Source organism: Tupaia chinensis, unplaced genomic scaffold, assembly GCF_000334495.1.
Source record: "Tupaia chinensis unplaced genomic scaffold, TupChi_1.0 Scaffold000320_1, whole genome shotgun sequence".
Classification (NCBI taxonomy): Eukaryota; Metazoa; Chordata; class Mammalia; order Scandentia; family Tupaiidae; genus Tupaia; species Tupaia belangeri.
In genome coordinates, this window is record NW_006159813.1 from 1,915,260 (window position 1) to 1,932,117 (window position 16,858).

At 43.8% G+C, this 16,858-nt stretch overlaps 2 protein-coding genes across 2 annotated transcripts in view; one reads left to right on the forward strand and one right to left on the reverse strand.

Moving 5' to 3' along the window:
- The window catches only part of COQ5 (coenzyme Q5, methyltransferase), a 36,323-nt gene extending 26,731 nt beyond the window's left edge, over window positions 1–9,592 (forward strand). The window contains exons 4-7 of the mRNA XM_006151525.3: window positions 697–803; window positions 6,664–6,752; window positions 8,493–8,604; window positions 8,686–9,592. Coding sequence (XP_006151587.1) covers window positions 697–803; window positions 6,664–6,752; window positions 8,493–8,604; window positions 8,686–8,787 — 410 coding nt within the window. The 3' untranslated portion in view covers window positions 8,788–9,592. The remainder of the gene's footprint in view (window positions 1–696; window positions 804–6,663; window positions 6,753–8,492; window positions 8,605–8,685) is intronic.
- A 5,071-nt stretch (window positions 9,593–14,663) lies between these two features.
- Window positions 14,664–16,678, reverse strand: DYNLL1 (dynein light chain LC8-type 1). Its single transcript, XM_014588972.1, has 2 exons — window positions 16,541–16,678; window positions 14,664–14,990 (listed from the first exon to the last, which is right to left on the reverse strand). The coding sequence occupies exons 1-2, from the start codon at window positions 16,670–16,672 to the stop codon at window positions 14,853–14,855; spliced, it is 270 nt and encodes an 89-aa protein (XP_014444458.1). The 5' UTR covers window positions 16,673–16,678; the 3' UTR covers window positions 14,664–14,852.
- Between the last annotated feature and the right edge of the window lie 180 nt (window positions 16,679–16,858).

Consider the following 16,858-nt stretch of genomic DNA (forward strand, 5'->3'; position numbering starts at 1 on the left):
ATCCCGAGAGGAGAATGGAGGAGAAGGGATTGTGGTGTGGCCACTCCCCCTGGGGGGTGATTTCTCGCTTTCTGTCTCTGTTTCTCTCTATCTTTCTGGCAATAACATGCGCCCTATAGCAAAAAACCTCTCCCCCCCCCAAAAAAAAAGAAGACAGGTGTGTGATGCTTTCTGATACCAGAGGGGTGGTAGTTTCCCACCACCAAACAGTTCTCCAACACCAACTATGAACTGTCCAACAATTGAATACAGTTCAATTCTGACACTTATTACCCTGGTTTAGCATCACGCTTTATAGATTTAAAGACTTATTCCCACAAGTGAGTGCTCAGCGTCCACTTTAGACACCAGCCACAAATGGCTACCCAGGCTAACCCACACTTCTACCTGACTGACTACAAATTCCTCAGATTTAGTTATTAATTGGGGGCAAGGGGGCTGACAGGTGGCATGGTGGTTAAGGGTGCTAGATCCTCATGTGACTGACCACAGTTTGCGTCTCTGACCGGGCGGCTTGCTTTCTCGCTTTCCCTTTCTCTCTCCATCTGTCTCTCTCTGATCAAATTAAAGAAATAATGATAACAAATGGGATTAAATAAATAAATAAATAATTCTCTTTAAGGAAATAATAATAATAAATTGGGTACAGAAAAGATATTACCCAGACTGAGAACCAGAACTGATTTTGTCTTCTAGGACTTGCGTGGGTACTAGGAGATGCTGAAGAACTGCCCTTCGATGATGACAAGTTTGATGTTTACACCATTGCCTTTGGGATCCGGAATGTCACACACATCGATCGGGTATGAATGTCGCATCCTCAGCTTGTATGACTCTTAGGATATTTGTTTTCCTAGAGCAGATCCACAGCAAATATGGAAAGAGAGAAATTCTCTTTCAGCCCAGCATTTGAGTAGAGTGACTGTTTCAAGCATAGAAGACTTAATACTTTCGGTTGCCCATTTTTCTAGTCACAAAATTGAAAAAGATCCAAACCACAGAGCAGATCCCCATAGAAGTCTTTATTGCAGGACCAGCAGTTAGTGTAATGGCTATGTCACTGAACTCCCATGTAGTTGACTGCAGTTCAAGCCCCCTGGGGAGTGATTTCTCGCTTTCTGTCTCTCTGTCTCTCTCTGTCTGTCTGGCGAACGCACGCGCCCTATAGCAAAAAAAAAAAAAAAACCTCTACCAAAAAAATAAATAAAAAGTCTTTATTGCTTGGGTTAGTTTTTATACTTGGAACCATTCTGGTTTTTTTGTTTTGTTTTGTTTTTTGTTTTTTTGGAGAGGTTTTTGCTATAGGGCACGTGTGCTCGCCAGACAGACAGAGAGAGACAGAGAGACAGAAAGCGAGAAATCACCCCCCAGGGGGATGGCCACACCGCAGTCCCTTCTCCTCCATTCTCCTCTCGGAATCTTGGGCACGCACGCATATGCACCCAGTGTGAGTTTTAAGCCACCAGGTCCGGGACGCGAACCACGGTTGACTATATGGGAGTCCAGCAACATAGCCATTACGCTAACTGCTGCTCCCAACTTGGAACCATTCTTAACTCTGCCATTTCATCTGTATCTTCTTGGGAAGCTTCTGACCCTGTGAGTTTGCAGAAGATCAGAGACATATGAGAGGATGACCCAGAATAAAGCATTCAAACATGGTTTTGGCAGAAGATAGCTAGATTCAGGGCTCCTCTACTAGGAAAAGGGAATGTGCAACTCTTAATCAAATGCAGTTCTTCTCTATTCCTACTTTAACATTCTGTTCAAAGCATTCGAAGACTAGGTACAAGGCACCTGCTTTCATTTCTGTAATGCAAACTCCAGATGGTTGAGTTCTTGGCTTTAGGTAGGACATTCTTTAGAGTGTTCTTTAGCTTGTTTTTTGTTTTGTTTTGTTTGTTTCTTTTTAAATTGGTTTCAAGTTTGCTATAGAGTGCCTGCACTTGCCAGAAAGAGACAGGGAGGGAGTAAGAAATGAGGAAACACCCCTTGGGGGATGGCCACACCACAGTCCCTTCTCCTCCATTCTCCTCTTGGGATTTTGGGCATGCACAAGTGCCCAGTGTAATTCTCAAGCCAACAGGTTCAGGACGTGAACTGCTCAGTTGGCCACGTGGGAATCCAATGCTTTAAACACCATGCTACTTGCTGGTCCCTTGACTTGAATTTTGTGACGTGTTCTATGTATTATTTTGATTATAGTTTATTATTTCTCTTCATTAAAATTTTTAATACGTTCAAAGTTGAAAAGGTGCAAAACAGAATCTGTCAGTGAAAATCTCCCTCCCTGCCTCCCAGCCTTTCTTTTTTAGAAATAATTATTATTTAACTTTATTTATTTATTTATTTTAAATTTGACCAGAGAGGGACAGAGTAAGAAAGCAAGAGAGAGGGAAAGTAAGAAAGCAAGCTGCCAGGTCTGTGACTCGAACCACAGTCAGCCATGTGGGGAGTTCAGCATCCTTAACTACCAAGCCACCTGCCAGCCCCTTATTTATTTACTTTAATTTGACCAGAGAGAGACAGAATGAGAGAGAGAAAGAGAAAATGAGAAAGCAAGCTTCCAGGTCGGGGACTCGAATCACGGTCTGCCATGTAGGAGTCCAGTACCCTTAACCACCACACCACCTGCTGGCCCCCTCCCAGCCTTTCTGTGCCTCCTCTTCTTTCAGTCAGTTCTTTGTGTGTCCAGCATACTTAGGGAGGTCTCCGGACACAGACGCAGAACCTTCTTGTGTGAGCATGGAGTTTTACTGCAGCATCACCACCTGGCCCATTTCATCTTTTTTCTTTTTTTATTTTAAGAGATTTTTGCTATAGGGTGTACGCACTCACCAGAAAGATAGAGAGACAGAGAGACAGAAAGTGAGAAATCACCCCCCGAGGGGATGGCCATGCCACAATCTGTTCTCATCTATTCTCCTCTCAGGATCTTGGGCATGCATGCACACATGCCCAACATGAGTTTGAGTCACCGGGTCCAGGACACGAACTGTGGTCAATTACGTGGGAGTCCAGCGACTCCCAGCAGATTACATCATCTGCTGGCCCCCCATTTTTCCTTTTTAAAGCAAATAATATTATACTATACTAGACATTTGCCTGTTCCTTTTTAAAAATATATATTTTTGAGATTTTTTTTTATTTCAATATGTAAAGAAGACTAACTCCTTACTTTACTTGATTAATTAAAACAATTTTTTGTGTGATTTTTGCTACAGGGCATGTATGTCACCAGAGAGAGAGAGATAAAGCACCTCCTTGGGGGATGGTCACACTGTAGTCCCTATTCCTCCTTCTCTCCCTCCTTTTTGGGATTTTGTACACATATACAAGTGTGTGGCATGCCTTTCAAGCCACTGACTTTGGCACTCACACCACACAGTTGGCAATGTGGGATCTATAATGCCACTGGCTGGCCCCAGGCTTCTCCTTTTAAAAATAGCAGAATGTAGGGGGCAGCAAGTAGTGTAAGTGGTTGTGTTGCTGGGCTCCCACATGGCCAACCACGGCCTGAGTCTTGGACTCAGTGACTTGAAACTCACATCAGGCATGTGCAGTGACTGCAGTGTTTACAGTGTGCGCAGTGAGCGCAGTGCATGCAGTGTGTGCATTGTTCACAGTGAGTGCATTGTTTGCAGTGTGTGCAGCGCACACAGTGTATGTAGTGTGCAGTGACCACAGTGACTGCAGTGAGCACAGTGCTCGCAGTGTATGCAGTGCACCCAGTGATTGCAGCAAGCATAGTGTTTGTAGTGAGTGCAGTGTTCACAGTGCATACAGTGAGCACAGGAATGCAGTAAGAAAAGTGCTCGCAGCGTGTGCAATGCTCCCAGTGACTGCAGTGAGTGTAGTGTTTGCAGTGAGTGCAGTGTTCGCAGTGTGTGCAGTGAGCACAGTGTTTGCAGTGCATGCAGTGACAGCAGTGATTGCAGTGTTCGCGGTGCTCAGCGCGTATGCAGTGAGCACAGTGCGTGCAGTGAGTGCAGCGCATGTAGTGGTTGCAGATAGTGTTGTGCGTGCAGTGAGTGCAGCACGGGTAGTGGTTGCAGATAGTGTTGTGCGTGCAGTGAGCACAGTGCACGCAGTGAAAGGAACTGGCTACAGTTCGCACTATCTGTAGTCACGTACAGAACATGATCAAGGATGTTACATTGGGCTTCCGCTACAAGATGAGGTCTGTCTATGCTCATTTTCATGTCAACATCATTCAGGAGAATGGGTCTCTTGTTGAAATTCGAAATTTCTTGGGTGAAAAATACATCCAGAGGGTTTGAATGCAACCATGTGTTGCTTGTTCAGTATCTCAAGCCCAGAAAGATGAGGTGCTTCTTGAAGGCAATGATATTGAACTTGTTTCAAATTCAGGTGCTTTGGTACAGCAAGCTACAACAGTTAAAAATAAGGATATAAGAAAATTCTTGGGGACCAGCAGTTAGCGTAATGGCTATGTTGCTGGACTCCCATGTAGTCAACCGTGGTTCGCATCCCGGACCCGGTAGCTTAAAACTCACACCAGGCGTGTGTGTGTGCGTGCCCAAGATCCCGAGAGGAGATTGGAGGAGAAGGGATTGCGGCATGGCCATTCCCCCTGGGGGGTGATTTCTCGCTTTCTGTCTCTCTGGCTCTCTCTGTCTGGTGAGCGCATGCGCCCTATAGCAAAAACCTCTCCAAAAAAAGAAAATTCTTGGATGGTATCTGTGTCTCTGGAGAAGGGTACAGTTCAACAGGCTGGTGATTTCTTCAGCTACAGTAACAAGACAGATAATTTCTAAGGCCATTATATGATTTTTTAAAAATAATTATTTTATTAACTTTATTTATTACTATTATTTTCCAGCTTGTCTAGAGAGAGACACAGAGAGAGAGAGAAAGGGAAACTGAGAAAGCAAGCCTCCAGGTCCAGGACTTGAACCGCAGTCAGCCATGTGGGAGTCCAGCACCCCCAACCATGCCACCTGCCGGCCTCCATTATATGATAATTTAAAGATAATAATAAAAGACAAAATTGATTTTTTTAAAAATACAGTGGGCATGGGGATTGAGGTGCTGGACATTCCCACATGGCTGACCATGGTTCAAGTCTTGGACCTGGTGGCTTGGCTTCTCACTTTCTCTCTCTCGTCAAATTAAAATAAATGAATGAATAAATAATTCTTTAAAAAAAAATAGAATGTGGGACCAGCAGTTAACGTAATGGCTATGTCGCTGGACTCCCATGTAGTTGACCTCAGTTCGAGTCCTGGACCCGGCAGCTTAAACTCACGCTGAGTGTGTGTGCGTGCATACCCAAGATCCCAAGAGGAGAAGGGAGGAGAAGGGATTGCAGCATGGCCATCCCCCCTCGGGGGGTGATTTCTTTCTTGCTTTATGTCTCTCTGTCTCTCTCTGTCTTTTTGGCAAGCGCATGTGCCCTATAGCAAAAACATCTCAAAAAAAATAGCAGAATGTATTCCGTTTATTTAAATATTCCATCATAATTTTAGAATTATTTAACTTTATTTATTATTTTTTTTTTTTTAACTTGCTACAGGGTATATGCATCCACCAGAAAAAGAGAGAGAAATAGAAAAAGAAAGTGAGAAAGCAAGCCACCAGGTCTGGGACTTGAACCACAGTTGACCATATGGAGTCCAGTGCCTTAACCACACACCAGTTGCTGGCCCTTAGATATTCCATGATTTAACCAGTATCTCACTAGTGGTTAGTTTAGGAGATTTCTCGTCTCTTTTTCCCAAGAGCTCTTTTCTTTCTTTATTCAGGATAGGTGTGCATACACATGAGAATAGGAGAGAGCGGAGTACACTCCAAAGGTCTAGCTATGCTGTGATCCCCTTCTTGCAGTCCTCCAACCTTTTGGACTCTTGGTGCTTGAGTGCTTGACTGGTGTGTTTCAGGGTGACTGGCGTGGGGATTTGAGCTGAGGTTGCCATGTGGAATCCAGCTTCTCTTGACCATGTATTACTGCTCCACCATTGTACTGGCCCAGTGCTTCTGATCATGGTTGTTCAATAGCTAACCCATATCCGTGTCATCTCCACTGTAGAAACATTTTTTTTTCCTTTTGAGAGGTTTTTGCTATAGGGCGCATGCGCTCGCCAGAAAGACAGAGAGACAGAAAGCGAGAAATCACCCCCCAGGGGGGATGGCTACACCACAATCCCTTCTCCTCTGTTCTCCTCTCAGGATCTTGGGCACGCACGCACATGCACCCCGTGTGAGTTTTAAGCCACGGGTCCAGGACGCGAACCACGGTCCACCACGTGGGAGTCCAGCTACATAGCCATTATGCTAACTGCTGGTCCCTATAGAAACATTCTTATAAGGTAGATTCCTTGAAGAAAAATAGTTTTATCTACAAGACTATCCATTGTGACTTTGACAGGTAATTTTATACTTGCCCTTCTTGGAGTTGTGCCAATCTGTAGTCAGTTTAGATTATTGCGGGTAACCCTTCCTAGTTTTAGATAGCAGAATGCCTATAACCATTAGGCTATGCAAAATTATTTCTGCTATTACAGCTTCCCAGCTAAGAACAAACAAAGGATTTGTGGGAAATGACAACTTTTGTAACACCCACAGAAGCAAAAGCTGCCTCAACCTCAAGGATTGATAGAGGTCTACTAAAGACTGTGTCCTGTTGTACCTTCTCTCACTCAGGCTCTCCAGGAAGCCCATCGGGTCCTAAAACCAGGAGGACGGTTTCTCTGTCTGGAATTTAGTCAAGTGAATAATCCCCTCATGTCCAGGTTGGCATTGTTAATAGGACTTGGTTTTTCTTGTCTACTTAAGGGTTTCCCAACCAAAAATGGATAGAGAATAGCCAGTCAGCTGCAAGTGTAAACTTTCATTTTTGGTAGAGGTCTTTGCCTTGGGGTGCATGCACTCACCAGAGAGAAAGAGAGACAGAGACAGTGAGAGGGAAAGTGAGAAATCACCCCCTACACGGAGGATGACTACACTGAAATCCTTCTTCCTTTTCCTCTTGGGATTTTGGGCACACATGCACACACACCCAGTGTTTCAAGTCACTGGGTCCAGGGTTCGAACCGTGGTTGGCCATGTGGTTGTCCAGCAGTGTAACCACCATGTCATCTGCTGGCCCTGTAAGTGTAAACTTCAGAGCTTAGAGTCCCAGGGTGATAGTGCCACCTCAGTTCTGAATTACAATACCCAGGCTAGCAGAATCCCAAACCAGTATCAAGGCTAAAACTGGCCCATGTATGTATTTTGTGTTTGATTCATATAGTATTTTTTAAGAAAGTAACTTAGAGGATCATTTTTTCTTCCTTTTTAAAAATTTTGCCAGAGGGCACATGTGTTCACTGGAGAGATAGAGAGACAGAGAAAGGACTACAATTCTTTCTCCATCTCTCCTTCCTTTTTGGGGGGCACACATTCACATGTGTCTGGCATGTTTTTCAAGCCTCCAGGTCTGGGACTCAAATCACAGTCAGCCATGTGGGATCCAGCTGCCTTAAGCACCATGCCACCAGCTAGCTGGAGGTCCATGTGTTTCTTTTTTATTGTTGTTGTTGTTGTTGTTTTAAAGAATTATTTATTTAATTTATTTATTCATCCTTTTTTTTTTTTTTGGAGAGATTTTCACTGTAGGGCGCGTGCGCTCGCCAGACAGACAGAGAGAGACATAGAGACAGAAAGCGAGAAATCACCCTGGTCACGCCGCAATCCCTTCTCCTCCATTCTCCTCTCGGGATCTTGGGCACGCACGCACACGCGCCCGGCGTGAATTTTAAGCCACCGGGTCCGGGACACGAACCGCGGTCGACTACGTGGGAGTCCAGCGACATAGCCATTACGCTAACTGCTGGTTCCCTCATCCATTTATTTTAATTTGACCAGAGAAAGAGAGAGACAGAAAGAAAAAGGGAAAGTGAGAAAGCAAGCCACCAGGTTTAGGATTCGAACCGTGATTGGCCATGTGGGAGTTGTCTAGCACCTTAACCACCACACCACCTTCTGGTCCCCTGGGGGTCCATGTTTTAAAATCAGGAAAATTTACATAAAAGTCAAGATTTCCAGCTTTACAGGAGAAATCAGATACATGGGAACTCTGGGCAGGTCCATATACCTACATGCAGTGGTTGGAGCTGACTAGTAACTGCTTTTTCTCCACTGTTATGATACTTCCTAACTCTACCTGTTACTGTACCTATTGGTCTTATACCTGACCCACTTCACTTATTTCAGGTACTTAGACCTTCTTAATTCTTTTTTTTAAATAATTTTGTAATATTACTAGTTACTTTTTATTTATTTATTTTAATTTGTCCAGAGAGGTACAGAATGAGAGAGAGAGAGAGAAAGTGAGAAAGCAGTTCTCCAGGTCCAGGATTCAAACCATGATCAGCCAGGTGGGAGTCTAGCACCCTTAACCACCACACCACCTGCCAGCCCCAGACTTTAATTCTTACAGAAGAAAGAAATCAGAGTATATTGTAATAGTCATCTTTTACTTTTTTGTTTAGGCTTTATGATCTATATAGCTTCCAGGTCATTCCTGTCCTGGGAGAGGTCATTGCAGGAGACTGGAAATCATATCAATACCTTGTAGAGAGTATCCGACGGTTCCCATCTCAGGTACGAAACTTCTGTAGCTTATGACAAAGCCCCTGAAGTTGAAATCACGTAGTCCTTGCCATATCTTTCCTTGTGTTTTAGGAAGAATTCAAGGAGATGATAGAAGATGCAGGCTTTCAGAAGGTGACTTATGAAAACCTCACATCAGGCATCGTAGCCATTCATTCTGGCTTCAAACTTTAACTGCTTCCCTGTCCTGGAGGCTGACCCAGGCATATTCCGTCCAAAGCCTGGAACTGAAGGATAATCTGATGGAACGGAAGCAGAGTGTCTCCTCTTAAGGCTATGGGCCTTGAACTCTGAATCGACCAATCTCAAAGTGGAGGAAACAAAGTCTTGTCACTTTTTTGCAGCTTTCACCAGGAGCTGCTTCAGGCCCTCTGGAGTTATTTGGTCTACCTTTTTTCAACTCCTACACTTCTCTTGGCTGTGCATTGTGCCTGCGGTCAAGGTAAAACCAGCACTAACGCACAGTTTTGACTTGTATTTGTAGCTTCTCTGCTGATACTGCCTCCCAAAAGGATAATGGATCATTTCAACCCAATGATGATTTGAACCAGAAAATTTCTTACCTGTATCTGAATCAGCCTTTCAGCCTAGGACTGAAATTAAGGCCAAAAGCTAAGGCCCAAATCAGAGGGCTATTAGAATTGTGTGACGAACCAGTAAATCAGTTTACAATCTGGAACTATTTGTCATTTTTTTTTTTTCTTGCAGAGTGTAAGAGAAATACATTGTTCAGTCCTCTTTTACCAGAGGCTGTTGTGTCCTCAGTGCCTATAATAAACAAACAAACAAGCAAACAAAAAACCCACCTCACTAAATTCTTGTTGAAAGAATAAATGTTCCATAGTCCCTCCTTGTTGGGACCTTCTCAGCAGAACACATTTTTCTGAGCGAGGGAGGCTCAGGAAAATGATTGGCACTGTTTCTTCTAATCTTTTGAGACAAAATATAAATAAAACGTTGCTTCCTTAGACAGATACTACTTTGCAGTATAGACAACTAACATTCACATACAAATACTTTCATTACTATACAAATAAAACTCACAAAACCACATTTCTGCACATCTCTAAAAGTCACCATGGGGTCTAGCAATTGGCATGGTGGTTGAGGGCTCTGGACTCCCATGTGGCTGACTATGGTTTCAGTCCCAGATCTGGTGGCTGGCTTTCTCATTTTCCTTCTCTCTCTCACTCTATTCCTCTCTGGTCAAATTAAAATAAACAAATAAATAAATAAAATTAAGTAAAACAATTATTTAAAAATAAATAAATGAAGTCACCATGTCTGTTTAAAATAGACACTCTCCACACCTCCATTCATGGTTTATCTCTCCATGATTTGAGTTACGTGTGGTCATCTATGGTCCAATATTTTGAGAGGGCACCCATACAATTTTTTATTACAGCATGTTGTTATAACTGTTCTATTTTTTTATTAACTTCTTTTTTTTTTTTTTTTGGAGAGGTTTTTGCCATAGGGCACATGCGCTCGCCAGAGAGACAGAGAGATAGAAAGCAAGAAATCACCCCCCAGGGGGGATGGCCACGCCGCAATCCCTTCTCCTCCATTCTCCTCTCGGGATCTTGGGCACGCACGCACACGCGCCCGGCGTGAGTTTAAGCCACAGAGTCCGGGACGTGAACCTCAGTCGATTACATGGGAGTCCAGCGACATAGCCATTACGCTAACTGCTGGTCCCTATTTTTTTATTAACTTCTTACTGTACCTCAATAATGTTTTAAAGAATTATTTAAATTTTTTTTAGTATTGTTCTTTTTATTAACTTTAATTATTTATCTATTTATTTTTAATTTGACAAGAGAGGCACAGAGAGAGAGAGAAAGAGAGGAAAAGTGAGAAAGCAAGCTGCCAGGTCTGGAACTCCAACTGTGGTCAGCCATGTGGGAGTCCAGTGCTCTTAACCACCACGTCACCTCACAGACCATATTATTATTATTATTTACTTTGCTATGGGGCACATGCCCTCAGCAGAGAGAGTGTGTGTGAGAAAATAAGCAACCAGGTCTGGGGCTGGAACTGCAAGTGGCCATGTCATAGTCCAGTGACTTAACCACGACAGGCTGGCCCAACACGTGAAATTCTGAGCAACATACAACAGGGGTCAGTACTATCCATGGTTTGAGGCATCCATCAGAGCCTTGGAACATATGCTCCCTAGATAGGAGAGGACTACTATCTTTCTAAAGAATAATTTTATTTAACTCTATTTTAATTTGACCAGAGAGGGATAGACTGACAGACTGAGAGAGAATGAGAGGGAAAGTGAGAAAGCAATCTGCCAGGTCCAGGATTCAAATGTGGTTGGCCATGTTGGAGTCCAGCACCCTTAACTACCATACCATCTGTCCACTCCTGGGTTTTTTTTTTTTTTTTTCACTGTAGGGCGCGTGCGCTCGCCAGACAGACAGAGAGAGACATAGAGACAGAAAGCAAGAAATCTCCCCCCAGGGGGGATGGTCACACCGCAATCCCTCCTCCTCCATTCTCCTCTCGGGATCTTGGGCATGCACGCACACGCGCCCGGCGTGAGTTTTAAGCCACCGGGTCCGGGACGCGAACCACGGTCGACTATGTGGGAGTCCAGTGACATAGCCATTACGCTAACTGCTGGTTCCCCACTCCTGGGTTTTAAAGCAAAAATAAAGTTTGAAAACTATGTACCCTAACCCCTTCTAGTACTCAGGATTGGAACTAGGCAGTTCTTGTCACCTTAGCACAGTCTATTTAATGTTTAAAATGAGGCCAGAAATATGTGTGTGTGTGTGTGTGTGTGTGTGTGTGTGTGGGTGTGGGTGTGTATGTATACATACATATATATATATATATATACACACACACATATATATATACACACATATATATGTATGTGTGTATATATATGTATACACACATATATATATATTAATATGTAAAGTCCAGAAATATTTATGTATATATAAATATACTTTTTGCCATAGAACATGTGTACTCACTGAGGAGAGACAGAAAGACAGAGGGAAAGTGAGAAATCACTTCCTGGGTGGGGGTGGTGGCCATGCCATAATCTCTTCTCCAGTATCCTCTCCAGATTTGGGGCATGTATGCACAGGCACCTGATGCCTGGTGTGATTTTTCTTCTTTTAAGGTTTAAGTTCATTTATTACTATTCAACTTGATAGGGAGGGGAGTGAGAAAAACAAGCTGTACGGTTCAGGACTTGAACTACAGTCAGCCACGTGGGAGTCGAGTGCCCAAACAACCATATCAACTGCCAGCCCCACCCAGCATGATTTTCACATTGCTGGGTCTGGAACTCAAACCACAGTTAGCCCTGTGGTTATCTAGCGCCTTAACCACCACACTACCTGCTGGCCCCAGAAATAGATTTTGAAGGTTAAGGGTTTTTTAAAAAATATTTAATTCCATTTGATATTGTTTTATTTATTATTATCTTTTTAAATTCAACCAGAGACAGAGAAAGAGAAAGGGAAGTGAGAAAGCAAGCCACCAGGTCCAGGACTCAAATTGCAGTCGGCCATGTGGGAATCCAACACCTTTAACCACACCATCTGCTGGCCCCAAGGGTTTGTTTTTTTGGTCTTAGTTTTTTACTTTTTTCTATAGTGCATTTGTGCTCACCAGAGACAGAGAGAGGTAAAGTAAGAAAGCACACCCTCCAGAGAAGCAGGCCACACCACAATCCCTTCTCTCCGTATTTCTGGGCAGGCACACATGCCTCGCCTGTTTCTCAAGCTGCCTGGTCCAGGACTCAAAACTGTGGAGTGGGCCATGTAGGATCCAGTGCCTTAATCACCATGCTGCCTGCTGGCCTCAAGTTTAAGGAAACTTGCTAAGAAATTACAGAAACCAGTCTGTGACTTAGCTGTGGAAAACCTAATTCAAAGTTACTTGAAAGAGCTTTAGATGTGCTAGGTATGATTTATATACATTTCCTTAGAATCTTGCCATCAGTGAAGACTTCAGATCTAACGCAGTAATCAACTATTCCAAGAGCCACAACTAAAACCATTTGATAACATGCTAAATTTTAGGAAAACTTTCAACTTATGGTTTTGTTTTCAGCCAGGGGAAACATTGACTTGCAGATGGCATGGTGGTTAAGGTGCTAGACTCCCACTTGGCCAACCACTGTCTGAGTCCCAGACCTGGTGACTTGCTTTCTCACTTTCTCTCTTGCTTTGTCCCTCTCTGGTCAAATTAAAAAATAAATAAATAAATTTAAAAAAAAAAAGAAATTAATAGGAAGGGGGACCAGCAGGTGGTGCAATGGTTAAGGTACTGGACACTCCTACAGGGCTGACTGCAGTTTGAGTCCTAGACCTGGCAGCTTGCTTCCTCATTTTCCCTCTCTCCCTCTACCTCTGTCCCTCTCTGGTCAAATTAAAATAAACAAAAAGTTAAATAATTCTTAAAAAAAAAGTAATAGATTGGAACAGACATTGGAAGGAATCTCATAAACCGTCAACCCCGTCATCTTATCTACATAGTAATGTGGCTTTCTCAGATCTGAATTACAAAGTTAAAAGCTGCCACCTTCCTGACAGCAGATATGAGCCACATTAAATTAGAACCCCCATCCAGCTCTATCGTCTTGAATCAGTTCTACGCTGTTGCTGGACCCAGAGCATCTAAATGGTATAGGGCTTTCTGGACAAGAGAAGAACTTTGGAGGCCAAATTCCTATTAGGTTTTAAACAGAAGTATAGCCAAGTCATTCCAGAGAGAAAAGGGATACTGCAATCAATTATGGAAACATTTCCAGTGTGTTCACATAAATACAAACCTACATCACCCCAACAACAGTTCTGTTCCATACCTCATCCTTTCCTACAGACAGCAAAAAAAAAAAAAAATCTATTTTAACTACAATAAAATTATCCAAACTTTTGCAACTCTCTTCTGAAACCTTCTCAAGTCCTAAAATAACACACTTTGACTAGGACCCCTAAACCACAAATCTTAGTAAACAAAAATAAACTTACAGGGTCAGTGGGTGGTGGGGTGATTAATGGATCCTACATGGCCAACTGAGCAGTTTGAGTCCTGGACCCAGTGACTCCAGAAACACAATGGGCATGTATGCATGCATGTCCAAAATCCTGAGAATAGGAGATTGAAATATGGCCATCCCCCTGGGGGTGATTTCTCACTTTCTCTCTCCTGTGAGCACACATGCCCAATAGTAAAACTAAAAAATAAAAAGGTGTTCTGGGACTGGCAGGTGGTATGGTAGTTAAGGATGCTAGACTCCACATGGACGACTATGGTTTGAGTCCTTGACCAGGCTGCTTGCTTTCTTACTTTCCCTCTCTGGTCAAATTAAAAATAAATCTTGGCATAATGGCTGTCACTGGACTCCCATATAGTCGACCTGGACCTAGTCGCTTAAACTCATGCTGGTACGCATTTGCATGCATGCCCAAGATCCAGAGAGAAGAATGGAGAAGGGATTGCGGTGTGGCCATCCCCCCCGCCAGGTGATTTCTCACTGTCTTTCTGGTGAGCACACGTGCCCTATAACAAAAACTTCCCCTCCACACCGCCCCACACACAAAAAGTGTTACTAAACCTAATCCTACTCTTAGTATGTACTCTACTATATGCCACATAAGCTTTTTAGAAAATTTGCTCTAGGGTGTTTGAGAAAAGGGGAGGGAAAATGAGAAAGCACCCCCTGGGAGATGGGCTACACCACAATTCCTTCTATTTTCTTCAGTTGGGCACAGGCTGCACCTGGAGTGTTTTCAAGCCACGGGGTCCATGACACAAATCAAGTGGGATCCAGCCACCTTAACCACCATGCCACAGGCTAGCCCCACAAAAACTTCACATTTCAAAGACTTACCCCCCACCAACCTGGTCCCCTGATTAAAGTAATAAGCCACCTTCAAATCTATATAATTAGAATAAATTTTAGGTGACACACATACACATCTCCAACAGATTTATTTTTTAAAGGAAGGGTTTTGAGAGGAAAAAAAAAACCATGGGCAGAGAAGTATGGAATAGAAAATAAATACAAATGTAAGCTGTTTTGCTAATTGTTTTATAACCACAACAAACTAGTACAGAGAATGCCCTGTGCAAAACACAATAAATTTTCAAAGATTGAGGTGTTCCCTTAGCAAAGCTGAAGATTTCAGTCTCTAGTATTTGGAATTTAGGCTGCAGTCCTTGTTTTTGGATGGATCACTGGGTGTGTGGCACAGTCCATGCTTTTAACCAGATTTGAACAGAAGAATGGCCACTTGGCCCAGGTAGAAGTAGATGAAGTGTTTGGTTTCATGTGTCACGTAACTACCGAAGTTCCTCCCCACGATGCAGTGCCAGGTGGGGTTGTACTTCTTGTCAAACTCCTGGGGAAGAGAAAAAGAAAACGTTAAAATTTTTATGCTAAAACTGAGCTCAGAGTTTGGTTACTGGGTAAGCAGAGCCTGTAGGGCAGAAAGTAGCAACATTAGCATCTGCACAATGAGAAGAATGTACCCCAGCTCCAAGTAGCGCCTACAGAAGGCATTAATGCAAACATACTTGCAGTCAGAGCAAAGATGGGAATGGGGCCCGAGGAGGAAAAAAGCAGAAAGGTGGGCCTCAAAGACAGGGTGTTTTGTTATCACACCTATAATCTCATTCATTGACAGCAGGTGACATCAACAGTTGTATTTTATCATATTTGTGTGAACTGAATATATCTTCCTCCTCTATTTGCCCTTCACCCAAAATGCAAGCAAATGTATAAATATTTAGCCAAAATAACCCACTTGAATCCACTTCTCATTGTGAAGATCTTAACTACACTCCTAAAACAGAGAAAACAAGACTTCCAAAAGGACAAAGCTTCAATTAGCATCTAAACCAAACAGCTGCAGGTCAAAATTTAAATCACTGTTATTGTTCCTGTGTTTTTTTTTTTTTTAACTGCAAGAATAAGACTGCAAACTGGCTAAATTTCATTCTTTAATTATTGTAATGTAAATCGCCCTCCTTTTCCTATCTATCCTGATGGTGCTAACCATACTAACTAATCCACAAACTTAGTGAGTTGCAGGAATACTTTTTTCTTTTAAATTTTCCCACACCACCCAAGGAACTCCGGGGTCTTTAAACCTGTGTTAATTCCCTCTCTAGGTGTTTATGTAGTGCGGGTGTCACAAAGATATTCTTTCTCTATAACAATCTTACAAGTCTCTGTGGCTAATTATGCAAAATTTGACCACCCGTGAGTGGCATGCAGTGCGAAAACCTCTCTTAAATCTATGAAGGGGAATAACGTTCTTACAAGCTAGATGCACGCACTGCTGCATTTGTCAAGGTGTTTCTGTTCCATCTAAAGCTTTTCATCTTCCAATTCTCCACTGGAACCCTCCCACGGCTTAGGCTGCCAGCTTCCTTCCCTTCCAGCAAACACAGCTCGACAAGTTGGCAGTCTTGCCAGCTTTCTACAGACTGCCATTTAACAAGCCCCCAGCCCAGCCCCCAACCACCACTACCACCCACTTTCCCTCAATTGCCGACTAACTCCCCACTGGAAGGCTGGCAAGATCTCCCTCTGGCCCGGCTGGAAACACCCACGCATCTCCCCCCCTCCGGAACACCCAGATGGATCCTCGGTGCAGGAATCATACAGAAGGGGGAACCGCTGCTCCCTGATCTTAGAAACCGTTGCTAGGTGGCGCTTTCCCCCGCGGAGCTGGTAATAAAAAAAAAAAAAAAAACTTCGGGCGCCGAGGGTCTGGTCTTCCCGAGGAGTGCAAAATTCATTTGCATCCTTTCTGGAAACCTCTACGGCCGGAGCTGCCTTGCGTGCGCTAAAGACCTCCGCCAAAAGGATCCGGGAGAAAGAACTAAGTTCTGATTCGCTCCAGCTGCGAGCAAACCGCCCCAGCCCCTGAGCCCCGTTCCTCACCTTCTTGATATGGGCCGCAATGTCCTTTTCTATGTTGTATTTCTCCAACGCCTGAGTCGCGCACTCCACTGAGTCCTGTTGCATCTCTTCGGACATGTCCGCATTTTTGATCACGGCCTTTCGGTCGCACATGGTTACCTGCGAAGCAAAGCCCTGGTAAAACGAGAGCAGTTGGGGGGGTATGGGCCGCGCCCCCCGAAGCGCTGGCTTTCCACTCCCGGCTCGCGCCACCCCAGAACGATGCCTCCCACCCCCCTTCTCGAGAAGCGCGGGCCGCGCAGACAGCACGGCGCCGTAGATCCGGTTGGGGGCAAAACT